Below are 27591 nucleotides of genomic sequence, written 5' to 3'. Positions count from 1 at the left end.
GCCGACTGTTTGCCCGCCTACCCAGCGCAGAACGCCCCTCCCAGTCTTCCGGACCCTGGGAGTAGCGCTTCCTGCATGCCACATCGCTCCTCACCTCCTACCTCCACCCCCCACCCCTACTTCACTCCAGCACCACTCGGGGCTGGGAAACCTGCATTTACGAGAGTGTGATTCCACAGCGCCTCTGCGGCCGTGGGTTCCTTGCGCCGCACAGGTGACGTGTTGGCATCCGCCATATTGGCTGCGTAGGGAACTAGGAGGGGGCTGGGGAGGTGGAAGGATGGGGCATGGCGTGAGTGGAGCTGGCGGCAGAGGAGTGGCCCGGTAGAACTTGGTGGGGCCGGAGCAAGGGCTGTGTGGCTACCCCAGGTGAGGCAGCACTGAGTTTGTCTTCTCTTTCTGCACCCCAGCAGCGGTCGGGGACCACTGTGGTTTCTCTTTTGAGGTACCTGCTTTTGCCGAGGCCAGCAGAAGTCCAGCGGCAGTCCTGGTCCTACAAGAAGACCAAGCACGAGCCAGCTCACCAGACAAAATGCATGCTGGTGCTGGGGACAAGCAGCTTCTTTTCGAGTGCTCCTGAAGTGGAGGTGCTACCATTCGCTCCTACCGAGACCAAGAAATGGAGGTGGAGGCAGTGTCAGCTTGAGCTTTACCAAGGTTAGTGTGGTGGGCGGGACCGGCTGAAAATCTACAGCCCAGTGTTCAGGGAGATCCTGGACAGTCAGGCTGGAGAGCGGGGTGGCGGCTAGTATCCCACTCCCTTCCTGGGGGCCCAGAGCTAGCTGTGGTAGAATGAGACCAGGAAAGCTGTCAGGACAAGGAGCTCCAGTCTGCAGAGCTGCAGCCTGGCCTCCCGAGGAGCTGCAGCCATGCTAGAGCTTGTTTCTTCACTTGCAACCAGAAGGTGGACTAGGGGACGAGCTGGGTGCCTTGCTTGACTCTGCATTCCTCTTGCCTCTGCTCTCTGAGAATTGGAGTTGAGGACCAGAGCTTGCTGTTGAACTCCAGTGCTTTATGAACTCACCACACCAAAGTGACTAACTCTGGGGACTGTCACCATAGAGGACGACCATTCCTTCATACCAGCCTTCTCATTTCTTTGCAGTCTGCTATATTTCTTCCTCCCTGAAGGGGAGAACAAACAGCCTTTAATCCATGTGCAGGTGAGGGACTGCTGCCTGTTCTCAGTTCCCCTTACTCTCCCTCAGTTTTACTCAACCCTTTACCTTTCCCCAGTCTTCACACCTGACCAGAGACCAAGGGATGCCCAGAGCTTATGAGACCTGAGTTTAGTAAAAGCCTAGCCAAGGTGAACAAAAATACTTTCGTTCTCCTCTTTTCACACCATTGTTCATTCTATTTTTAAAATTTTCTTTTACTGGATATTTTATTTTCATTGCAAATGTTATCCCTTTTCCTGGTTTCCACTCCAGAAAGCCCCAGTCATATTTTCCCACCCCCAGATTCCATGAGGATGGACCCCTCCGCTGCCGCCCCCCCTACTCCCACACACCCATTCCCTTCCACCTCCCATTCCCCTACACTGGGGCATCAAACCTTCACAGGAACAAGGGCTTCTCCTCCCACTGATGCCTCACAGGACCATGGTCTACATATGTGGCTGGAGCCATGGGTTGCTCCATGATGCTCTTTAGTTGGCGGTTTAGTCCCTGGGAGCTCTGGGGTGTCTGGTTGGTTGATACTGTTGTTCTTCCTATGGGGTTGCAACTGTCTTCAGATACCTCAGTTCTTTCTCTAACTCCTCCATTGGTGACCCTGTGCTCAATTGGCTGCCAACCTCTGTATTTGTCAGGCTCTGGCAGAGCCTCTCAGTAGACAGCTATATTAAGCTCCTATAAATATGCACGTCTTGGCACCCCCAATAGTGTCTGGGTTTGGTGACTGCATATTTCATCGTGGGCATATTTTTTCCCTCCTTCTAAGAAGTACTGTTATCTCTCTTCTTCTTGAGCTTCATGTAGTCTGTAAATTGTATCTTGGGTATCCAAGCTTTTGGGCTAATATCCTCTTATCGGTGAGTGCATACCATGTGTGTTTTTCTGTGATTGGGTTAAAACGTCACTCAGGATGATGTTTTCTAGTTCCATCTATTTGCCTACGAATTTCATGAAGTCATTGTTTTTGATAGCTGAGTAGTACTCCATTGTGTAGATGTACCACATTTTCTGTATCCATTCCTCTGTTGAAGGGCATCTGGGTTCTTTCCAGCTTCTGGCTATTATAAATAAGGCTGCTATGAACATAGTGGAGCACGTGTCTTTGTTGTATGTTGGAGCATCTTTTGGGTATATGCCCAAGAGAGGTATAGCTGGGTCCTCAGGCAGTTCAATGTCCAATTGCCTGAGGAACCTCCAGACTGATTTCCAGAGTGGTTGTCTTAGCTAGCAATCCCATGAAGAATGCAGGAGTGTACCTATGTCCCAAAATTTTTGCCAGCATCTGCTGCCACCTGAGCTTTTTATTTTATCTTAGCCATTCTGACTGGTGTGAGGTGGAATCTCAGGGTTGTTTTGATTTGCATTTCCCGGATAACTAAGGATGTTGAATGGATGATTTCTTTAGTGCTTCTCAGACATTCGATATTCCTCAGCTGTGAATTCTTTGTTTACCTCTGTACCCCATTTTTTATAGGGTTATTTGGCTCTCTGGAGTCTAACTTCTTGAGTTCTTTGTATATTTTGGATACTAACCCTCTATCTGTTGTAAGATTGGTCAAGATCTTTTCCCAATCTGTTGGTTGCTGTCCTAATGATGGTGTCCTTGGCCTTACAGAAGCTTTGCAGTTTTATGAGGTCCCATTTGTTGATTCTTGATCTTAGAGCATAAGCCATTGGTGTTTTGTTAAGGAAATTTTCTCCAGTGCCCAAGAGTTCAAGGCTCTTCCCTACTTGCTCTTCAGTTACTCTCAGTGTATCTGGTTTATGTGGCAGTCTTCAATCCTCGTGGACTTGAGCTTCGTACAGGGAGATAAGAATGGATCGATTTGCATTCTTCTGCATGCAGACCTCTAGGTCAACCAGTACCATTTGTTGAAAATGCTGCCCTTTCTCTCCTCCCTACTCTCAACCCCCCACCCCTTTTCTCTTTCTCTCTCTCTCTCTCTCTTTTGTTGGATAGTTCTTTATTTACATTTCAAATGTTACCCCCTTTCCTGATTTCCTGCCCATAAATCCTGTATTCCATTCTTCCTCTCCATAATCACCCACCCCTTCCCTTATCCCTGCCCTGACATTCCCCTACACTGGTGGTCCAACCTTGGCAGGACCAAGGGCTTCTCCTTCTATCGGTGCCCAACACGGCCATCCTCTGCTACATATGCAGCTGGAGCCATGGGTCTGTTCATGTGTAGTCTTTGGATGGTGGTTTGGTCCCTGGGAGCTCTGGTTGGTTGGTATTCTTGTTCTTATGAGGTCACAAACCCCTTTAGTTCCTTCAATACTTTCTCTAACTCCTCCAATGTCTCTCTTTTCATTTCTGATTTTGTTAATTTGGATACTTTCTCTCTGCCCTATAGCTAGTCCAGAGAAGGGTTTATCTATCTTGTTGATTTTCTCAAAGAACCACCTCCTGGTTTACTGATTCTTGGTACAGTACTTTTTGTTTCTGCTTGGTTGATTTCAGCCCTGAGCTTATTTCCTGCCTTCTGCTCCTCTTGCGTGTTTTTGCTTCTTTTTGTTCCAGAGCTTTTAGGTGTCTGTTTAGGTGTGCTGATGTATGGTCTCTCCTGTTTCTTTTTGGAGGCACTCAGAGCTATGAGTTTTCCTCTGAGCACCGCTTTCATTGTGTTCCATAAATTTAGGTGTGTTGTGCCTTCATTTTCATTAAATTCCAAAGAGACTTTAATTTCTTTATTTCTTCCTTGACCAAGTTGTCATTGAATAGAGCATTGTTCAGCTTCCATGTGTATATTGGTTTTCTGCTTTTTTTGTTATTTTGAAGACCAGCTTTAGTCCATGCTGATCTGATAGGATGCGAGAATTATTTCAGTCTCCTTTTAACTATTGAGGTCTGTTTTGTTACCAATGATATGGTCAATTTTGAGAAGGTACCATGAGGTTCTTAGAAGAAGGTATATTCCTTTGTTTTAGGATGTAATGTCCTTTGGATATATGTTAAATCCATTTAGTTGATAACTTCTGTTAATTTCCCTGTGTCTCTGTTTAGTTTCTGTTTCCATGATCTGCTCATTGATGAGAGTGGTGTTGAACTCTCCTACTATTATTGTGTGAAGTGAAATGTATGCTTTGAGCTTCAGTAAAGTTTCTTTCTTTCTTTTTTTTTTTTTATGTCAACCATTTTATTATATCCAGCAAAACCATCTATCGTAGTGCAATGAAGAACATTTCTACAATTAAAACAAGCTAAAGGTCTACAATAGACACTTGAATGGATCCTTTGGATGAAAAGGAAGATAAACACATTCAGAAAAAAACTGAAGCCATCAAAACACTAGCTAAGCGCTTACCTAGGAAGCGTAAGGCCCTGGGTTCAGTCCCCAGCCCCGGAAAAAAAAAAAGAACCAAAACACTAGCTAAGCAAAGAAAGACTAGGAAACAACTCAGAGTAAAATGTCAGCAAAACCACAGGATCCAATACAGGCCTTTTAAAAATGGTCTCCATTCCCCAATCAAACAGTAAAAACCAGCAGCTTGATTTAAAAAGAGGACTTTTCTATTTGTTGCTTCTAAGAAACACAGCAGATATGGCCAGAGACAAGTGGATCTGAGGGTAAGGAATGGAAACTGTCCCCCATGGACATGAAGCTAGAGATCATACAGAGTTTGGTTCTTTGACAAAACACACTAGATATTAAAACTAAAGTCACCCCATATTGATTAAAGATATGATTGTGTATGTTGTGATTCTTAACCTGTACACACTGACCATAGGTTCTCAATTTTTTAAAAGAAATTTCTATTAAAAAAAACTTTTTTTGTCTGCTCAATTCTTTTTTTAATCTTTATTAACTTGAGTATTTCTTATTTACATTTCGATTGTTATTCCCCTTCCCGGTTTCCAGGCCAACATTCCCCTAACCCCCCCTCCCCTTCTCTATTGGTGTTCCCCTCCCCATCCTCCCCCCATTGCCACCCTCCCCCCATAGTCTAGTTCACTGGGGGTTCAGTCTTAGCAGGACCCAGGGCTTCCCCTTCCACTGGTGATCTTACTAGGATATTCATTGCTACCTATGAGGTCAGAGTCCAGGGTCAGTCCATGTATAGTCTTTAGGTAGTGGCTTAGTCCCTGGAAGCTCTGGTTGCTTGGCATTGTTGTTCATATGGGGTCTCGAGCCCCTTCAAGCTCTTCCAGTCCTTTCTCTGATTCCTTCAACGGGGGTCCTATTCTCAGTTCAGTGGTTTGCTGCTGGCATTCGCTTCTGTGTTTGCTGTATTCTGGCTGTGTCTCTCAGGAGCGATCTACATCCGGCTCCTGTCGGTCTGCACTTTTTCCTTCATCCAGCAACATATGGGCCACATGTGGGGCAGGCTCTGAATGGGTGTTCCTTCTGCCTCTGTTCTAAACTTTGCCTCCCTATTCCCTGCCAAGGGTATTCTTGTTCCCCTCTTAAAGAAGGAGTGAAGCACCCGCATTTTGGTCATCCTTCTTGAGTTTCATGTGTTCTGTGCATCTAGGGTAATTCAAGCATTTGGGCTAATAGCCTTCAGTAAAGTTTCTTTTATGAACTTGCATTTGGAGCATCGATGTTAACAAGTGAGAGTTCACTCTGGTAGATTTTTCCTTTGATGTATAAAGCATCTTTCCTTATCTGTTTTGATAACTTATTTGAAAGTCGAGTTTGTTCGATATTAGAATGGCTACTCCAGCTTGTTTCTTTGGACCATTTGTTTGGAAAATTGTTTTCCAGCCTTTTACTCTGAGGTAATGTCAGTCTTTGTCACTGAGGTGTGTTTCCTGTATGCAGCAAAATGCTGGGTCTTCTCTATGTATTCAGTCTTTTAGTCTGGATCTTTTTATTGGGGAATTGAGTCCATTGATGTTAAGGGATTTTTAAGGAATGGTGATTGTTTCCTGTCATTTTTGTTGTTAGAGGTGGAACTGTGTTTGTGTATCTCTTCTTTTGGATTTGTTACAGGAAGATTACTTCTTTGCTTCTCTCGGGTGTAGTTTTCTTCCTTGTGTTGGAGTTTTCTGTCTGTTCTCCTTTGTAGTGCTGGATTTGTAGAAAGATATTGTGTAAGTTTGGTTTTGTCATGGAATATCTTGTTTTTTCCATCTGTGTTAATTCAGAGTTTTGGTGGATACAGTAGGCTGGGCTGGCATTTGTGTTCTCTTAGGGTCTGTATGACATCTGTCCAGGATCTTCTGTCTTTCATAGTCTCTGGTGAGAAGTCTGGTGTGATTCTGATAGGTCTCCCTTTATATGTTACTTGACCCTTTTCCCTTACTGCTTTTAATATTCTTTCTTTGATTTGTGGGTTTGGTGTTTTGACTATTGTGTGACTGGAGGAATTTTATTTCTGGTCCAATGTCTTTGAAGTTCTCTAAGCTTCTTGTATCTTATGGGCATCTCTTTCTTTAGGTTAGGGAAGTTTTCTTGTATAATTTTGTTGAAGATATTTACTGGCCCCTTAAATTGTGATTCTTCATTCTCTTCTATACCTATTATCCTTAGGTTCTATCTTCTCATTGTGTCCTGGATTTCCTGGATGTTTTGGTTTAGAAGCTTTTTGCTTTTTGTATTTTCTTTGACTATTTTGTCAATGTTTTGTATGCTATCTTCTGTCCCTGGAATTCTCTCTTCAATCTCTTGCATTCTGTTGGTAATGTTTGTGTCTATGACTCCTCATCTCTTTCCTAGGTTTTCTGTCTCCAGGGTTTTCTCTCATTGTTTCTATTTCCATCTTTTTAGATCCTGAATCGTTTTGTTCATTTCCTTCACCTGTGTATATGTGTTTTCCTGTAATTCTTTATGGTATTTTTGTGTTGCCTCTTTAAGTGATTCTACTTGTTTACCTGTGTTGTCCTGTATTTCTTCAGGGGACTTATTATGTCCTCTTAAAGTCCTCTATTATCAGCATGAGATGTGATTTTAAATCCAAATCTTGCTTTTCTGGTGTGTTTGGATATCCAGTATTTGGGAAAACTGGGCTCTGATGATGCCAAGTAGTCTTGGTTTCTGTCTGTTGGGATCTTGTCCTTGCCTCTTGCTATCTGGTCATCTCTGATGTTAGTTGACTTTGCTGTGTCTGACTGGAGCTTGTCTTGCGGAACCTGTCCTGGGAGGCTGTGATCTTAGGAGTGAGAGGATTCCTTGCATACCAGCTCTCTCGGCAGGTTTTGGGTCAGAGAGCTATGGGACAGCCCCAGCTCTGGATCCTGATGGAGACTGGAAATGTCCTGTCCTAGATTGCCCTGAGCCTCCTGTCCCATGTGCTCTCTTGTTGTGTCTATCCTTGGACAGTCAGTGGTGAGTAGGTGGGGTCCCACCTGTGGGCCGTGGGCTCTGGGCTTTGGAAGTAGAGTGCTTCTGGCACACCAACTCTCTGAGAGCAGATTTTTTTTTTTTTTTTTTTTTTTTTTTTTTTTTGTCTGAGAGCAGTGGGACAGCCCCAGCTCTGGGCACAGTGGATACTGGAAGGCGAGATATGTTTAATAGACCTATATCATGGCCAATGTGTGATAGTCTCTTGGTGGAATGCACACTGATGGTGGTCCCTTTGTTATGAACACCGTGTGATGGGAACTCTCTTATGGTCACTGTATGAAGACAAGTTAGTGATGAAGACTTTGTGATAACCACCAATTGATATCCACTGTATGATGGACACTTTGTGATAGTCAGGGTTTGGTGGTCACTATATGCTGATGATTGTGGGTTGACAACTGAGTGATGGCTGTCATATGATTGTTACTGTGGGATGGTCGGTGTAATTTGCTCACTTTCTTATGTCCGGACTGTGATAATCCCTCAGTGCTCATCATTGGATGATGGTCACCATATAGAAATCTAAGGTGATAGATAGTACGTATATTGGGAACAATGATTGTCACTGTCAGATGGCCAATATTAGATAACCACTGAGTGATGGCCACCATGTAATGGACATTTCATAATAGTCAATTCTGATGGCCATTCTGTGATGGCTGAATGATGACAGACACTGTATGATGACTATCAAATGATTCCCATGCTGGGTTGAATATGTGTATAGAGGTCACTTTGGGATGGCCACGATGTAATTACTGCTAAATCATGGCCAACACTTTGATGATAACTGTGTAATGATCTGAGGGAGGACTATTGACTTATGCTAATTAAGATAATCTATGTTTGATGGCATCTATGAGATGGCAACTGTGTGATCATCACCGTATAATAATTACTCTGTGACTGCCCAAATTTCATGTGACTTCCCTCTGTATCGTAAGAAACCACTGTAGCATTTCATTTTTCTTAGGTACAAATGCATATTAGTCATACAATAAATAAAGTAGTAGAAGAAAACTGCTAATACCATGGGTTAAAGTACCAGTGGGCTATGGAATACAATAAGGTTTTAAATTTGGAATGAATGGATTAGTTTTCCATTTAATATTTAGAAGCAGACCTGGCCACCAAGTTTCCCCTGATATATGGCTCTCCAGATTGGCATAACCTGCCCCCTAACCTAAATTCTCCAGCCATAGACTTGGGGCTTCTCTTCTCCAACTGCATTTCCATATCTAATTGAAAAATTTGGTTACCTGGATTTTGTCCCGTTCTCTTTGTGCTTCCTAGCTGTTGGAATTGGTTACATTCTCTGCACTCTCCTGTGTTCTACTCTTTTCCCCGTGTGGCTTGGTTGGGTTTCATACCTACTTTATACCTTCTCTCCTGTCCCTGCTTTTGGATATACTCTCCCACATATGTACAACAAACTTTCTCCTTCACCAAACCTAGTACTATCATAGTCTGTTACATACTAAAGACCTCAAAATACATAGACATTATCAAACTAAGCACTTAAAATATTCTAGGTAGGAATAAGAAAACACAGGAGGCTGACTTAGATTGCAAGTTTAATATAAGTCTAAAGTATAAAATGAAACTCCGTCTCAGAGAAATGAGACAGTGTGCTTGAGAAGGCGGATCAGGTCTACGGCCATACCACCCTGAACGCGCCCGATCTCGTCTGATCTCGGAAGCTAAGCAGGGTCGGGCCTGGTTAGTACTTGGATGGGAGACCGCCTGGGAATACCGGAGAAGGTGGATCAGGAGTCTGGAGATTGTACAGATAGACACATGTCCTAATAAGTCACCTATACACACTAATACTTTGTAAAATATTGTTCAAACATAAAGAACAGCAAAAACAAAAACAAAACCCAACAACAAACCAACATTTTATAGAAAAGAGGTCAAAAATCAGAAAAAGTATAGAAATGTGAAGTATTTCATTTCACCATAAAAATAGAATAGTAAACAGTTAAGATCTTCATGGGGTTGTTAGACAGTGAAGGAGAGAAACACATTAGCCTGATAAATTAGCAAAGTTGTTTAGAGAAAATAAACAACTCTCTTTGAAATTAAGTAGTTTTCTCTTAATAACAATGGGCCTAGAAGAGTGCTGATACACCTGAGAGCAGAGGTAAGACCAATACTTATACTCTGAGGGACCTGCCTAGAGGCTACAGGACACACGAACCCAGGAGCCATCTGGGACAGGATTCTTCCGCTCTTTGCCTATACCCAAATCTGACTGGGTCCCACATTTCTCTATGCCAAAATCCTGTGGGGGAGAGAGCTGGACCCTCAGAGGTGCAGACAATCCTGAGAGCACAGGGGACACCCCCACTTCTGCTCACATTCCCGGTCCAAGAGGAATCCCCCAGAGCCCTCTGTACACAGGAACCTAGGAGCAGTCAGGGAGAGGAGGATCCTTCCAGTCTCTGCCTGTGCCTAGGTCGGAAAGCCAGTCCCCAGGCTCACTTACTCACTTGAAAGCAGAGGTAAGACCACCACTTCTGCTGCCAGGGACCTGCATGGAGCCTCAGGACACAACAACCCAGGAGCAGACTGGGATAGAACCCTTCCAGTTTCTGCCTGGGCCTGGAGCTGACCAGGTCCTACAGCTCTCTATACCTAGATCCCTCTGTGAGAAAGCTGGTCTCCAGGAGTGCTGACACACAGGCTTACAGGACTGTCAAACTACTGTCAGAGACAGCAAGACAAGCTAACACCAGGGACAACCAGATGTTAAGAGAAAAGTGCAGGAACCTAAGCAACAGAAACTAAATCTACTTGGCATCATCATAGCCCAGTTATCCCCCAAAGCAAATAGTGGATAACCAAATACTGGAAAAGCAAGATTAGGATTTGAAATCACACCTCATGATGATGGAGGACTTTAAGAAGGATATAAGTAACTAACTCCCTTAAAGAAATACAGGAGAACACAGGTAAACAAGTAGAAACCCTTAAAGAGGAAACACAAAAATTCCTTAAAGAATTACAGGAAATCACAACCAAACAGGTGAAGGAATTGAACAAAAGCATCAAGGATTTAAAAATGGAAATAGAAACAACAAAGAATGCACAAGGGGAGACAACCCTGAAGATAGAAACCCAGGGAAGAGACCAGGAGTCACAAATGTGAGCATCACCAACAGAATACAAGAGATAGACGGGAGAATCTCAGGGGCAGAATAACCATAGAAAACATTGACAAACTTCAAAAAAAAAAAAATGTAAAACCCAAAAGCTCCTAACCCAAAACATTCAGGAAATGCAGCACACAATGAGAAGATAAAACTAAGGATAATAAGTATAGGAGAGAATGAAGAATCCCTACTTAAAGGGCCAGTAAATATCATCAACAAAATTATACAAGAAAACTTCCCTGAGCTAAAGAAAGAGATGCCCATAAACATACAAGAAGTCTACAGAACTCCAAATAGATTGGACCAGAAGAGAAAGTCCTCCCATCACATAATAGTCAAAACAGCAAATGTATTAAAATTAAAATATTAAATATTAAAATATTTTAAATATTTATTAAATAGCAGTAATATTAAAATAGCAGAATATTAAAAGCAGTAAGGGAAAAAGGTCAAGTAACATATAAAGGCAGACCTATCAGAATTACACCAGACTTCTCACCAGAGAGTATGAAAGCCAGAAGATCCTGGACAGATGTCATACAGACCCTAAGAGAACACAAATGCCATCCCAGACAAAACACTCCATTAACATAAGTGGAGAAAACAACATATTCCACGACAAAACCAAATTTACACAATATCTTTCTACAAATCCAGCCCTACAAAGGATAATAGATGGAAAACTCCAACACAAGGAGGGAAACTACACCATAGAAAAAGCAAGAAAGTAATTGCCTTGCAAAGAAACCAGAAGAAGAGACACACAAACATAATTCCACCTCGAACCACAAAAATAACAGGAAGCAACAATCACTATTCCTTAATATCTCTGAACATCAATGGAGTCAGTTCCCAAATAAAAGGCATAGACTAACAGACTAGATAACTAAAGAGGACCTAGGATTTTGCTACATACAGGAAAAACACTTCAGGGACAAAGATAGACGCTACCTCAGAGGAAAAGGGTGTAAAACAGTTTTCCAACCAAACGGTCCCATGAAAGAAGCTGGGGTAGCCATTCTAATATCAAATAAAATTGACTTTCAACAAAAAGTTATCAAAAATGATAAGGAAGGACACTTCATATTCATCCATAGAAAAATTAATCAAGATGAACTCTGAATCCTGAATATCTATGCTCCAAGTGCATGGGCACCTGCATTCATAAAACAGTCCTTACTAAAGCTGAAAGCAAACATTGCACCTCACACAAAAATAGTGGGAGACTTCAACACCCACTCTGATCTTTGGATCATGGAAACAGAAAGTAAACAGAGAAATAAGGAAACTAACAGAAGTTATGAACCAAATGCATTTAACAGATATTTATATAACATTTCATCATAAATGAAAAAATTATTTATATATATTTTTTCCTTCTTCTTCTTAGCACTTCACGGTACCTTATCCAAAAGCGACAATATAATTGGTCACAAACAAGGCCTCAACAGATACAGGAAGAGTGAAATATTCCCATGCATCCTAGCAGATAATCATGGACTAACGGTAATCTATAAAAACAACAAAAACAACAGAAAGTCCACATACAAATGGAAGGTAAACAGCGCTCTATTCAATGATAACTTGGTCAAGGAACAACGAAAGAAATTAAAGACATTTTAAATTTTTGTGAAAATGAAGGCACACGTACCCAAACTTATGGAACACAATGAAAGCAGTACTAAGAGGAAAACTCATACCTTTGAGTGCCTCCAAAGGAGAGCATATACTAGCAGCTTGACAGCACAAAAGCTCTAGAACAAAAAGAAGCAAATACACTCAAGAGGAGTAGGCTCCAGGAAATAATCAAACTCAGGGCTGAAATCAACCAAGTAGAAACAAAAAGAACTCTACAGAGAATTAACCAAACCAGGAGCCTGTTCTTTGAGAAAATCAACAAGATCACTAGACTAATCAGAGGGCACTCAGTGCTTTGAGTTGTCCTTTTGGCACTGCTTTCATTGTGTCCCATAAGTTTTGGTATATTGTGGCTCCATTTTCATTAAATTTTAAAAAGTCAATTTCTTCCTTGAGCTAGTTATTTCTGAGCAGAGGATTGAACTTCCATGTGTATGTGGGATTTCTGTTGTTTTTGTTGTTATTGAAGACCACTCTTAGTCTGTGGTGATCTGATAGGATGCATGGGATTATTTCAGTCTGGTTGTATCTGTTGAGGCCTGTTTTATGACCGATTACATGGTCAGTTTTTGAGAAGTACCATGAGGTGCTGAGACAAATGTATACTCTTTTCTTGTGGGATAAAATGTTCTGTAGATTTTTGTTAAATCCATTTGGTTCATAACTTCTGTTAGTTTCATGGCATCTATTTAGTTTCTCTTTCCACGATCTGTCTATTGATGAGGGTGGAGTGTTGCAGTCTTCTACGATTATAGTACAAAATGCAATGTGTACTTTGAACTTTAGTAAAGTTTCTCTTATGAATGTGAGTGCATTTGCATTTGGAGCATAGATGTTCAGAATTGAGGTTTCATCTTGGTACAGTTTTTTTTTTTTTTTTGGATTTTTTGGTTGGTTGGTTGGTTTGTTTTTTTTTTTTTTTTTTTGATAACTTTTGGCTGAAAGTCAATTTTATTTGTGATTAGAATGGTTACTGAAGCTTGTTTCTTGGGACCATTTACTTGGAATAATTTTTCTTATCCTTTTACTCTTATCTAGTGTCTGTCTTTGTTTCTGAGGTGCGTTTCCTGTATGCTGCAAAATGCTGGGTCCTGTTTACCTATCCAATCAGTTAGTCTATGTCCATTTATGTTGTTAAGGGAGATTAAGGAAACGTAATTTTTGCTTCCTGTTTTGCTTCCTGTTATTTTGTTGTTAGAGGTGAAATTATGCTTTTGTGCCTATCTTCTTTTGGACTTCTTGTTGAAAGATTACTTTCTTGCTGTTTTTTATTCGGTGTTGTTTCCCCACTTTGTTGGAGTTTTCCATCTATTATCCTTTGGAGGGCTGGATTTGTGGAAACATACTGTGTGAATTTGTTTTTTTTTTGTTGTTGTTTTTTGGTTTTTTTTCATGGAATATCTGGTTTTACCAACTTTGGTATGAGAGTTTTGCTGGGTATAGTAGCCTGGGCTGGCATTTATGTCCTCTTAGGGTCTGTATGACATTCACCCAGGACTTCTTGCTTTCATAGTGTCTGTTGAGACATTTGGTATTATTCTGATGTTTGCCTTTATATGTCGCTTGACCTTTTTTCTCTTAGTCCCTTTAATATTGATGTTGTTGTTGTTGTTTGTACATTTGGTGTTTTGATTATTACGTGGTAGAAGGGTTTTCTTTTCTGATCCAGTCTATTTGGAGTTTTGTAGGCTTCTTATATGTTTATGGGCGTCGCTTTCTTTAGGTTATGGAAGTTTTCTTCTATAATTTTGTTGAAGATATTTACTGGCCCTTTAAGTTGGGAATCTTCACTTTCTTCTATACCTATCATCCTTAGGTTTTTGTCTTCTTGTGTCCTTGATTTCCTGAATGTTTTGGGTTACAAGTTTTTTGCTATTTGCATTTTCATTGACTGTTGTGTGAATATTTTCTATGGTATCTTTTGCACCTGAGATTCTCTCTTCTATGTCTTGTATTCTGTTGGTGATGCTTGCGTCTGTGATTCCTGATCTTTTTCTTAGGTTTTCTATCTCCAGGATTGTCTACCATTGTGATTTCCTTTTTTCTATTTCCATGTTTTAGAGCCTATATGGTTTTGTTCAATTCCTTAACCTGTTTGGTTGTGTTTTCCTGTAATTCTTTAAGGAATTTTTGTGTTTCCTCTTTAAGGGCTTCTACTTGTTTCCCTGTGTTGCCCTGTATTTCTTTAAGGGAGTTATTTTTGTGTTTCCTAAAGCTCTCTTTTATCATCTTGAGTTGTGATTTAAATCCAAAGTCTTGCAGTTCTGAGACTTTGCTAGTCTAGTGTGACAGCACTATTCAGGACATGCTGTAGTGGAAGAACTGGATTCTAATGAGGCCTTGGTATTTCTTGCTTGTGTTCTTGAATCTGGTTATCTCTAGTGCTAACTTTGTTCCCTCTGACTGGAGCCTGTCCCTCCTCCTGTGATCCTGGTTGTGTCAGAACTTCTCAGATTACAGCTCTCTGTATGATACTATGATTCTGCAATCCTGTGAATCTGATATGCTGGGTGTTTCAGAGCTCCTGTGAGTATAGCTGCCTCTGGCATCCTGGATTGCTGATGTGATCCAGCTCCTGTGAACCTGTACTGTTAGAACTTCTGGGAGTTGAGCTTTTTCAGGGTGTTGGACCAGTGGGTGGGGAGCCAGAACCCTGGGTTTACTCTGGGCATATGTGCAAGCTAGAAGGAACCATTGCTTCTGGTTGGTGGCGTTTGTTTCACTGATTCCTGTTGTGGTCCCAGTTACTCTGGGTGCTGGGAAAGATGTTGTGGCCTCTCCTGTGATCCTGGAAATTTCAGAGACCCTGGGAGTCAGACTTTCTCTGGGTGTTGTAGGAGTAGTTGCAGAGCCAGGGCCCAAAGTCTGCTCAGGGCACTAGTTCAGACAGGGAGGAACCTGTGCCACTGCCAAGGTGGAGATTCCTGCATCCCTGGATCCTGGGGTCCAAGTTACTCAGGTGTTGGTGCAGTTGTTGTGGCCTCTTCACATGCTCCTCACATCAGCCTATTAGGCTGGGCTTGTTAGAGTCCCTGGGAGTTGGGTTTCCTCTGAGTGTTGTGAGACTGGATGCAGAGCCAGCACCCAAGGTCTGTTCTGGGCACTGGTTCAGAACTAAAAGATGGGTCTTCAGTTATGTTCCATTGATCAATCTGTCTCTGTATCGATACCATGCAGTTTTTAATCACTATTGCTCTGTAGTATAGCTTGAGGTCATAGGTGGTGGTTCATCCAGAAGTTCTCTTATTGTTAACAGTTATTTTCACTATTCTGGGTTTATTGTTTTTCCAGATGAATTTGAGAATTACTCTTTCCAGATCTTTGAAGAATTATGTTGGGATTTTGATGGGGATTGCTTTTGGTAGGATTGCAATTTTTACACTGTGTTAATTCTGCCAAGCCATGAGCATGGAAAATCTGCCCATTTTCTGAGGTCTTTGTCAAGGTCTTTCTTGAGAGACTTGAAGTTCTTGTCATACAGATCTTTCACTGAGATTCCACCGTGAATCAGTCAAAATGGCTAAGATCAAAAACTCGGGTGACAGCACATGTTGGTGAGGATGTGGAGTAAGAGGAACGAACACTCCTACGTTCCTGGTGGGATTGGAAACTGGTACAACAACTCTGGAAATCAATCTAGAGTTTCTCAGAAAATTGGAAATTGTTCTAGGTGAAGTCCTAACTGCACCACTCTTGAGCATATACTCAAAGGATGTCCCAGCATTCCAGGGGAGCATGTGTTTCACTATGTTCATAAGTGGCCTTATTTGTCACAACCAGAAGCTCAAAACAACCCCAATGTCCCACAATGGAGGAATGGGGAAAATGTTGTTCATTTACACAGTGGAATATTATTTTACTATTACAAATGAGCGCCTCCTGAGTTTTGCAGGTAAATAGGTGGAATTAGAAAATATCATCCTGAGTGAGGTAACTCAGAAGCAAAGACATGCATGGTCACTAATAATAAGTGGATGTTAGCAAAAAAAAAAAAAGGAGAGTACCCAGGGCACAACCCAAGGGACTCATGAAGTTTAACAAGCTAAAGGACCCAATTGACAATGCCTCAATCCTACTTCGGGGGTGGGTGTGGGGAGAAGAAAGCTCGAATTACAGGGTTGGGGGTAGGGGTGGAGCTAAGAGGAAGGTAGGACCTGGGTGTGAGAGAAGACAGACAGGGGAGTGGGAGAACCTGATCATGTATTGGGAGGAAAAAGACTGAAGACCTGAGGGCCAGCCGAAAGAATGGAAACAGGCAACCTCAGGAGGTAGAAGGTGGGGGACCCTCCAGAATGTACCTGAGACCCAGTAGGTTAGAGACTCTCAGGACTCAGAGAGACCTTGCATGGAATGTTCTGAAGTGGGAAGGGGAACTTGTCAAGTCCACTTCCAGTGCAGGGAGGGATAGGACATCAAGAGGAGGGATGGGGTTGCTATCCCACTGTAAAAAGCTTTGATTCAGAATTGTTCCTGTTTGAAGGAACTGAAGGGAGAAAAATGGAGTAGAGCATGAGAGAATGGAGGTCCAGTGAGAAGTCCAAATTGGGATCCAACTCAAGGGGAGGCTGGAGGTCCTGAAAATGTTTACTGATGCTGTGGTGTACTTGGAGACAGAAGACTACCATGGCTGATCTCTGAGAGGCTCAACTAGCAACTGAAAGAGTCAGATGCAGATACCAGCACCCAACCAATGGTCTGAAGCTGGGGAGCCCTGTGGTCATCTTAGGGAAAATGTGGAAGAAGCTGTGGAGGAGGGTGGCTCCATGGGAAGACCAGCAGTCTCAACTGCCCTGGAATTCCTAGATCTCTCAGACACTAGCCATCAACCAGGCAGCATACATCAGCTGATAGGAGGCCCTCCAACACCTATATAGCAAAGGACTGCCTGGTCTGGCCTCAGTGAGAGAAGATGCACCTAACACTTGAAAGACTTGAATGCGTAGGAAGTAGGGAGGTCTGGTGGAGTGGGGGTAGGAATGGGCACATCCTCTTGGAGTCAGCGGAGAGAAAGTACATATGGGATGTAGAGCAATTTAGGGACAGACTGGGAGGGGGATGACATCTGGACTGTAAAAAATGATTAAAGAATAAAAAAGTAAAAAGAAAAAGAACTTCAGAGTGATTTCTTCTATGGTCATTGATGCAAAAATACTCAATAAGACTCACAAACTGAATCAAAAACACATCAAAAACATCATCCAACATAATTAATTAAGCAAGCAAGCAAGATGTTTTAATGTACAAAGGATTACCAATATGAACCAACATGTAAATAAAGTGTAAGAAAGAAATCATCTCATTTGATGCTGAAAAAGCCTTTGACAAAATCTAACACTCCTTAAAAGTATTTAGAAAGGTCAGGGATATAAGACTCATGACTAAACATAATCAAAGCAATACTACAGCAAGCCAATAGGTAACATCAAGCTAAATGGAGAGAAATATAAAACAATTCCACTAAAATCGGGGACAAGACAAGGCTGCACTCTCTCTTCCTTTCTACTTTATATAAGACTAAAAGTTCTGGCCAGAGCAATAAGAAAACTAGCCAAGATCAAGGGAATACAAATTGGAAAAGAAGTCAGAAAGTATCACTACTTACAAATGATATACTATACTTGAGTAATCCAGTTTTTTCTTTTTAGCAGAGAACTCCTGCAACTGATGAACACCTTCACCAAAGTGCAAATATGATGCAAAGCCTTTTCAGAAGTAGACTTAAGTAATTGGGTAAAAGAAAAAAAAATCAGTTGTCCTCCTTCATAAATATGATATATGGGATGAGAAATAAATTAGGGAAACAGCACACTTTACAATAGACACAAATAATTAAAAGCTATCTGGGAGTGAATCCAACCAAGCAAGTAAAAGATCTGTATGCTCCCAGAGAAAGAAACTGCAGAAGATATCAAGGAATAGTAGGATTAACATAGTGAAAATAGATGGATGTTTACTAAAAGGAATCTATAGAGTCAATTCAATCCCTGTAAAAAATCCCACAATTTTTTAACCTTAAAATTACAATTCTTAACTTCACATGGAAAAAAATTAAGGATAGCTGAAACAATCCTAAACAATAAAAGAATTTTGGGAGAAATTACTATCCATTACCTCAAGCTGTACTACAGAGAAATAGTGATAAAAACTGCATGACATTTATGCAAAAACAGAAACATTCATAAAGAATTGAATCTACCAAAAACAAAAATCCTACACATCTATCAAAATGTGAGCTGTGACAAAGAAGCCAGAGCCATACAATGGAGAAAAGGAAGCATCTTAAAACAAATGGTGCTGCTCTAACTGGATGTTTACATGTAGAAGAATGAAAATGTATCATAGTTATCACCTTGTACAAAAGTCAAGTCCAAGAGAATCAAGGACCTCAATATAAAATCAGATACTTTGAATCTCATTTAAGTGAAAGTGGGAAATACCCAGGAATTCCACTGATACAAGAGACTTTCCCAAACAGCACAAATGGCTAAGAGGCTAAAGTCAACAATTGTTAAATAGAACCTCATAAATTACAAATCTTCTGTAAGGCAAAAGACTGTTAATGGGACAAAATTGCAGCCTACTGATAAGAAAATGATCTTCATTAACCTTATATTTGACCTAGGGCTAATGTCCAAAAGGTAAAAAGAACTCAAGAATTGTTAGAGCCCAGCTCCAGTGGTTCTTTTTGCTTCTCTGTTAATGGAAGACAAAGGGGGAAAGTCTATCCTGTATTTTGGAGCTCTTTTTGTAGCCATTTAAACTTTACTAACAAATATAGGCTGCAGAATAAAATTATATCATGATCTCTTGATAGATAATGTAAAACATTTCAATTTGTTTTTCCTTTTTTTAAATTTAATTTTTGGTTATTTTATGTATTAAAATTCAAATGTTATCCCCATTACTCCCTCAGCCATGCCCCTTTCAGCCTCCCCCTGCTCCTATGAGGATGCTCGCACCCCTACCTACCCACTCCCACATCAGTGTCCAACATTCCCCTACATTGGGGATATGAGCCTTCAACAGGACCAAGCGTGTTTCCTCCTATTGATGCCTGACAATGCCATCTTCTGCTTCATATGTGGCTGGAGTCATGGGCTCCTCCATGTGTACTCATTAGTCTGTGGCTTATTTCCTGGGAGCAATGGTGGGCTCTGGTCGGTTGATATTGTTGTTCTTCCTATGGGGTTGCAAACCCCTTCAGCTCCTTCAGTCTTTTCTCTATCTCCACCGTTGGGGTCCCTTGTTCAATCCAATAGTTAGCTGGAACCCTCCTCATCTGTGTCAGGAGGCCTCTGGCACAGCCTCTCAGGAGAATCCATATCTGATTCCAGTCAGCAAGCACTTCTTGGCATCAGCAATAGTGACTGCGTTTGGTGGCTGCTTTGGGATGGATGTCAAGGTGGGGCAGTCTCTGGATGACCTTTTCTTCAGACTCTGCTCCACACTTTGTCCCTGTATTTCCTCTTGCATTTCAGAAAAGAAAATGTAACCAGAAGTACTCAGTCTGACTTTTAGCAATGCATTATCTCACAGAATCAGAAAAATAATGTAAGATGGGTTTGAAATGCATTTGTAAATTTTGAGAATATTTCCATCATCTCCAATTTTTTTTTATTTGTCCCTATATGGCGAGAGAGTATTTGGATTCATACATCTGATAATGAAGACATTACTTTGTACAGTTTAATTCTAATTTCCAGTGAGTGCTGCTTCTTAATAGTGAACTTCAATACTCCTTTTCTTATTTCTTTATGATATCATGAATGTTTCTGTTTGTAGGTTTAATCTCTGGATGGAGCTACCTGTTCTAAAGGTGTAAGGAAATAGAGGTGTGTTTATCAGGTGCAGTCTTCATGGACCTTGTCACCACTTCTCTTGGGACATGTTTTATGAATATATAAAAGTTAAAAAGATACCCAACAGGGAGTTCAAAGATACCCTATGGTGAAATGATCCTTTCTGTGAACCAAAAACATTAAAATAAAAATCAGGGAGTGGGGATTTAGCTCAGTGGTAGAGCGCTTGCCTAGCAAGCGCAAGGCCCTGAGTTCGGTCCCCAGCTCCGAAAAAAAGAAAAGAAAAAAAAAAAAAAAGAAACAAAAAAAAAAAACAAAAATAAAAATCAAAACCAATCAGTTGGTTGATGTTAAAAGAAAAACATTTGTATTTCAGGGAAAACAGAGTAATAGACTTGAAAAATTGCCATAGCTCATTTCATTGTTCCCATTTATATCCATACCTTCCAGCTCTTTATTTATTGATTGGCTTTAATCACACATGCTATTTTATAGTTTAAGAACAACTTTTTGACTTACGGTGGTCTAGAGAACGATTCTAAATCAAAATAAATGCTAGAAACATTGTCCAATGGCATATGTGACTTATTATAGGTGTCATCTTTGCTTCTAGAAATAGTGGTGCACTGAGTTCAAGCTATTCAGTTAATCTTTGCAGTAAGCAATAGGACTTTATAGATTTTGAATATTAAATTAGGAAAATGTATCTGTTGAGTAACAGTCATTGGGCTGCGGGTGTCACATTTATTCCCACATTGCATCATGGCAGACAAAAAGATAAGTCAACATTACTGATCTGAAAATATTTTGTGGTTTTTGTATTTAACATCATCAATTTCATCGTAATCTTCTCCATAAACTAGCAATCTCACTTACCATAAGTAGAATATCAAACATGTTCCAATATTGATCTTACTGAGCATCTACTGAAAACACTTAAATTATAGGGATGATGAATGATCATTGTCAATGATTCATGGTCACACAATGAGTATAAATGTGTTCTCACTACAGAGACTATCTGCACTTCTTGAAGTCTGCAGAAGCAGAAACAGAAGGGAGAAGATGAAAGCAATTTTGTCAGCTGCTACAGCCTGTTTGGTTTCTCCTTCTGGGAAGCCCTTAGACTTACCATCAGGATGCTGGCCCAACTTTGGGTGGTAGATGTATGGAAATTGGTCATGTCTACTTACTTCTGTTTGACTCGTAAGTACCTGTGTCTGAGAACATATACTAGCCATACTCAGTAGTTTTCATAATTTCCTGTTTTCACACATTAGTAGTGTTTATATTTTATGACTTGAAGACTCTTCTTTATATGACTTTTTATTTCTAACTTCTTTTTTTTTCCTTTTTTTCTGAGCTGGGGACCAAACCCAGGGCCTTGCGCTTGCTAGGCAAGTGCTCTACCACTGAGCTAAATCCCCAACCCTATTTTTAACTGCTTATTCATTACCGTAATATAGTTCACTCACATATTTGAAAATTAATACTAGTCTAAAATATAATTCACTATCCAAGAAGATTTCAGGTGCAACTTTTAGTAACTCCAACAAGAATTTTGCAATGACTATACACTTCTATATTTTTTTCAATTGTATAGAGACTTGAAAAGAACTATTATGTCTAGAAGTTTGAGGAATTGTTTCGCATAAGTGACTCGTATATTTGCAGCATACATACTGTTTTAGGATTGTTGTTAGCATTCTGTCTAAGTTGAGCCCCCCTCCCCCCCCAGTTACCTGGCAACAGCCAGGTATGCATGATACTATAAAAGGGGCTAATGGCCCCCTCCTCAATCTGTTGCTCTCTTGCTCTTACTCTCTTCCCCCTTTGTCCATCTCTCCACATTCCCCTCTCCCCTACTCTTCAAGTACTCATAGACAGCCTCTACTCTCGCCCCTCCTCTCCCCTCCCCCCTCTTCCCCTCCTCATGTCCCTTCCCCTCCTCTCGCCTCTCCTCCACCTCTCTTCCCCTAATGCCTTCTTAACTCCCCTCCCCGTGCGCTGAATAAACTATTCTATACTATACCTTTGTGTGATTCTTCACTCGGGGAGGGCGCACTAAGGCACCCTCTTCCCCCACATCTTCGTATAACGTATCCCCAGTCTCTTTATCTTTTTATACGTTGATTCAAAACTTCTCATACAATTACAAGAAGACCAAAAAGAGAATTAATGATGTAATAACAAATCAATATTTGAGTTTTATTAGTTGTATTATTGAGTAAATTTTTCTTTCGTTCTATGTTGAACGAAATGGCTAACAGCTTGGGGATTGGTTGCAGGTTGCCTTGGAAAGGGCCTCCCGCGGGTTCTCCTTCCGTTCTTCCTGGCAACTTCCGCTCTCCACCCAGCAACAAGGACGCAGCAACTCCCAGCCCGGCGGCCGCTGAGCAGTCGCTGAAGCTACCCCGTCCACCCCACCTCCACCCCTACCCCTTCCCCCTCAGTGGCCACTGGGCAGCCTCTCAGCCCTCTGGTTCCGCGCTCGCCCGCCCGGCACTACGTGGGTGCGGGTCTCCGCAGTCTGGGCTCAACTTCCTGATATGGGGGGCGGAGGAGCGGCCTGGCGCTAGGCGGCGGCCGCTCTGCCCGCGCTCACCTCTGTGAGGTCATTGAGTCCCGGAAGAGGCTCCAGGGCCGCATCTCAGGCGGTTACCCCGAGCCAGGCTGTGCGCCGCCATGGCTCCAGTGCAGCTGGACAACCACCAGCTCATCCCTCCTGGCCGCGGAGGTGGCAGAGGTGGCGGCGAAGGCAGCAGCAGGGACTTGGTGTCTGCCCCGGCTCCCCCATCGCCCGGAGCCATGGCGGTGGCAGCAGCCTCCGCGACTACCCCTGGATACCGGCTTAGCACACTCATCGAATTTTTGCTGCACAGGGCCTACTCAGAGCTTATGGTGTTGACGGACTTCTTGCCAAGGAAATCTGATGTGGAAAGGAAAATAGAAATTGTACAGTTTGCTAGCCGGACACGTCAACTCTTCGTTCGGTTATTAGCTTTAGTAAAATGGGCCAGTGATGCTGGCAAGGTAGAAAAGTGTGCGATGATCACAAGCTTTTTAGATCATCAAGCCATCTTATTTGTGGATACCGCTGACCGCTTGGCCTCCTTAGCTAGAGATGCCCTGGTCCATGCCTGCCTGCCTAGTTTTGCTATCCCATATGCCATTGATGTACTGACTACTGGCTCTTATCCAAGGCTTTCAACCTGCATCAGGGACAAAATTATTCCTCCAGACCCTATTACCAAGATTGAGAAACAAGCCGCACTTCATCAGCTTAATCAGATTCTTAGACATAGGCTTGTAACAGCAGATCTTCCTCCACAGCTAGCAAATCTTACAGTGGCGAATGGCCGTGTGAAGTTTCGAGTTGAAAGAGAATTTGAAGCAACCTTGACAGTGATGGGTGATGACCCAAAAGTCCCATGGTGTCTTCTCAAGCTAGAAATTCTAGTTGAGGATAAGCAAACGGGAGATGGGCGAGCTTTGGTTCATAGCATGCAAATTGACTTTATCCATCAGCTAGTCCAGTCCAGGCTCTTTGCTGATGAGAAACCTCTTCAGGACATGTACAACTGCCTGCATTTTTTCTGCTTATCGCTTCAATTAGAAGTATTACATTCCCAGACGCTAATGTTAATCAGAGAGAGGTGGGGAGACCTTGTACAGGTGGAAAGATACCGTGCTGGAAAGTGCCTCTCGGTTTGGAGCCAACAGGTTCTAGGGAAAAAAACAGGCACAGCATCTGTTCACAAAGTTACAATTAAAATCGATGAGAATGATGTCTCCAAGCCTTTACAGATTTTCCACGATCCTCCTTTACCAGCTTCTGATTCTAAATTAGTAGAAAGAGCCATGAAGATTGACCACTTATCAATAGAAAAGCTCCTGATTGACAGTGTACACTCACGAGCCCACCAGAAGCTGCAGGAACTGAAGGCCATTCTTAGAAGCTTCAATGCTAATGAAAACTCTTCCATAGAGACTGCACTTCCAGCTCTTATTGTACCCATCTTGGAGCCCTGTGGTAATTCGGAGTGCCTGCACATTTTTGTAGATTTGCATTCTGGAATGTTCCAATTGATGCTTTATGGACTTGACCAGGCCACTCTGGAGGACATGGAAAAATCGCTGAATGATGACATGAAGCGGATCATCCCTTGGATTCAACAACTTAAGTTTTGGCTGGGACAACAGCGTTGCAAACAATCTATAAAACATCTGCCTGCAATAACCACTGAAACGTTGCAGCTCGCCAACTATTCAACACATCCCATTGGTAGGCTTTCTAAGAACAAGTTGTTTATTAAACTTACTCGCCTTCCGCAGTACTACATTGTTGTGGAAATGCTTGAGGTTCCTAATAAGCCCACCCAGCTATCATACAAGTATTACTTTATGTCTGTGAGTACTGCAGATGGCGAGAACACACCTGTCATGGCACTGCTGCTGCAGCAATTCAAGGACAACATCCAGGACTTGATGTCCTATACAAAGATTGGAAAACAGACCATAATTGGTACCAAGCACAACTTATCTGATGACCCATGTCCTGTAGAATGCAAGAAAGCCAAACAATCAGGAGAAATGTGTGCCTTCAATAAAGTTCTAGCTCACTTTGTCGCTATGTGTGACACCAACATGCCATTTGTAGGACTTCGATTGGAGTTGTCCAACCTGGAGATACCACATCAGGGAGTACAAGTGGAAGGTGACGGCTTCAGCTATGCAATTCGCTTACTAAAAATTCCTCCCTGTAAGGGAATAAGTGAGGAAACGCAGAAGGCTCTGGACTGCTCTCTTCTTGATTGCACTTTCCGATTACAAGGTAGAAATAACCGCACATGGGTGGCAGAGTTAGTGTTTGCAAATTGTCCTCTTAATGGCACTTCTATCAGGGAGCAAGGACCATCCAGACATGTTTACCTGACATATGAAAATCTGTTGTCTGAACCTGTTGGTGGTAGAAGAGTAGTTGAAATGTTTCTTAATGACTGGAGTAGCATTTCCCGATTATATGAGTGTGTGTTGGAATTTGCACATTCTCTACCAGAAATACCTGCTCATCTGAATTTTTTCTCAGAAGTTTGTGTTTACAATTATCGAAAACTTATCTTGTGTTATGGAACCACCAGAGGAAGCTCAATCAGTATCCAGTGGAATTCCATTCATCAGAAATTTTACATTTCTTTGGGAACAGTTGGCCCAAACTCAGGTTGCAGTAATTGTCATATTACCATTCTCCATCACCTTCAAGAAATGTTCAACAAAACACCAAATGTGGTCCAGTTATTACAGGTTTTGTTTGATACTCAGGCACCATTAAATGCCATCAACAAACTCCCTACTGTTCCAGTGCTGGGCTTGACTCAGAGAAGTAACACCGCCTACCAGTGTTTCTCCATATTACCACATTCATCCACCCACATCAGATTGGCCTTCAGGAACATGTACTGCATTGATATATACTGCCTTAGTCACGGTGTCGTGGCAGTACGGGACGGTGCCTATAGTCTTTGTGATAACAGCAAGTTAGTTGAAGGCTTCTGTCCTGCACCAGGATTAAAGACTTTCCTGAACATGTTTGTTGATGCTCAGAAAAGAGCTTTAAAGGAGGATGATTACCCTCCTTCTCCTATAGGAGGAGATAGGACGGACTCTTTAATATCACGACTCCAGCCACCTCAGCAACAGCCATTTCCAAAGCAGCCAGGGATATCGGGCGCTTACCCTCTTACTTCATCTCCTACATCCTATCGCAGCCCAGTTAATCAGCCCCCCTCTATGATGCACACACAGCCTCCAGGAGCCCTTGACTCTAGTTCTCCATACACTCTTATGTCATCAAGTGGAGGGTCTCCTCCAGTGTTTGTGTCCAGACTCTCACCAGCAACCCCTTTGCCTGGAATGTCACCAGCTAACCCATCTCTGCATTCAACTGTCCCAGATGTTTTTCATTCCCCTCGAGCTGGCACAAGTTCCCAGACAATGCCAACCAACATGTCTCCACCTCGAAAACTACCTCAGCGCTCCTGTGCAGCATCTGTACCCACCATTCTCACTCACAGTGCCTTGAACATCTTACTGCTACCTTCTCCAATGCCAGGCCTTGTGCCTGGCCTGGCAGGTAGTTACCTTTGTTCCCCACTTGAGAGATTCCTTGGGTCTGTCATCATGAGACGACACCTTCAAAGAATTATCCAACAGGAGACATTGCAGCTGATCAGTTCCAATGAACCTGGTGTAATCATGTTCAAGACAGATGCCCTGAAATGCAGAGTAACCCTTAGTCCCCAAACCAACCAGACCCTTCAGCTAAAAGTGACACCTGAAAATGTAGGACAGTGGAAACCTGATGAGCTTCAAGTTTTGGAGAAATTCTTTGAAACAAGAGTTGCAGGACCACCATTTAAAGCCAACACACTTATAGCCTTCACCAAGCTGTTGGGAGCGCCAACACACATCCTCCGGGACTGTGTGCATATAATGCAGTTGGAGGTGTTCCCAGACCAAGCAACCCAGCTGAAATGGAACGTTCAATTTTGCCTCACCATCCCTCCTAGTGCACCACCAATTGCAGCTCCTGGGACACCAGCCGTGGTCCTGAAATCCAAAATGCTGTTTTTTCTTCAGCTAACCCAGAAAACATCAGTCCCTCCCCAAGAACCTGTTAGTATAATAGTTCCAATTATTTATGATATGGCTTCAGGTATCACCCAGCAGGCAGACATTCCCAGACAGCAGAACTCTTCTGTTGCTGCCCCAATGATGGTCAGCACCATTCTGAAGAGGTTTGCAGAGATGAACCCTCCACGGCAAGGTGAATGTACAATATTTGCAGCTGTTTGTGATTTAATGGCACATCTTACACTGCCCCCTGGTGGGTGTCCATAGACCCAATTGATTTTAAACCAGGAAGGCTGACAAATGAAACAAAACTACAGACACACACACACACACACACACACACACACACACACACACGAGGGAGGGGGAGAGAAACAGAGGCAGAGAGAGAAGGTGAATTCAGCAGTCCTAAAAAGGAAAAGGACCTTTGTTTTATTTTTTATTTTTATTTTTTAATCTTAAGAGCTAAATGTTCTAAACATTTAGCAACATTGGCAACATCTTCAGGGTGCACTTCATCAAAAGAACATCACTTTTTTTTGTTGTTGATGTGTGTATAATGATCTTGTATAGTATGTTTAAATGTGACACATTTCAAACTAGGTTAACAGATCAGTGTCCATGTGCCAGTAATAGAGTTAAATATCTGCTTTATTTTGTAAAGTAATGAAAATGCCAAACATGTTACTTAATTATTTTCCTATGTTTTGGGTGTAATGGTCCATGTTTATTTTTTTTAAGATGATCTGTCAGTTTTGAATATTGTAAAACTGTGACAAACTTTATATTGAAGCTGTATTTTAATATGGCCGCTTTGAATACTTACTCAGAAATGTTTTGGGGAGCTGTTAAACATATCATGGAAAAGCAATATTTAATAAAACTATGATATAAAAGA

At 42.0% G+C, this 27591-nt stretch overlaps 1 protein-coding gene and 1 pseudogene across 3 annotated transcripts; both read left to right on the top strand.

The window, feature by feature from the left end:
• LOC103694537 (mediator of RNA polymerase II transcription subunit 14-like) lies at positions 1 to 27591 on the top strand. Of its 3 annotated transcripts, none has more exon segments than NM_001429386.1 (4): positions 1 to 214; positions 414 to 657; positions 21075 to 21266; positions 22349 to 27591. In NM_001429386.1, a coding segment is annotated over 1 exon segment (4215 nt). In that variant the 5' UTR covers positions 1 to 214; positions 414 to 657; positions 21075 to 21266; positions 22349 to 22745; the 3' UTR covers positions 26961 to 27591.
• Positions 9118 to 9236, top strand: LOC120099635 (5S ribosomal RNA; annotated as a pseudogene).

Source organism: Rattus norvegicus, chromosome Y (genome assembly GCF_021556685.1).
Source record: "Rattus norvegicus strain SHRSP/BbbUtx chromosome Y, alternate assembly SHRSP_T2T, whole genome shotgun sequence".
Classification (NCBI taxonomy): Eukaryota; Metazoa; Chordata; class Mammalia; order Rodentia; family Muridae; genus Rattus; species Rattus norvegicus.
This window is presented reverse-complemented; position numbering and strand designations above follow the sequence as displayed.

Excerpts from the sequence above, each read along its gene's own strand:
- LOC103694537 (XM_087601282.1), top strand. The coding sequence starts at position 22,746 with ATGGCTCCAGTGCAGCTGGACAACCACCAGCTCATCCCTCCTGGCCGC.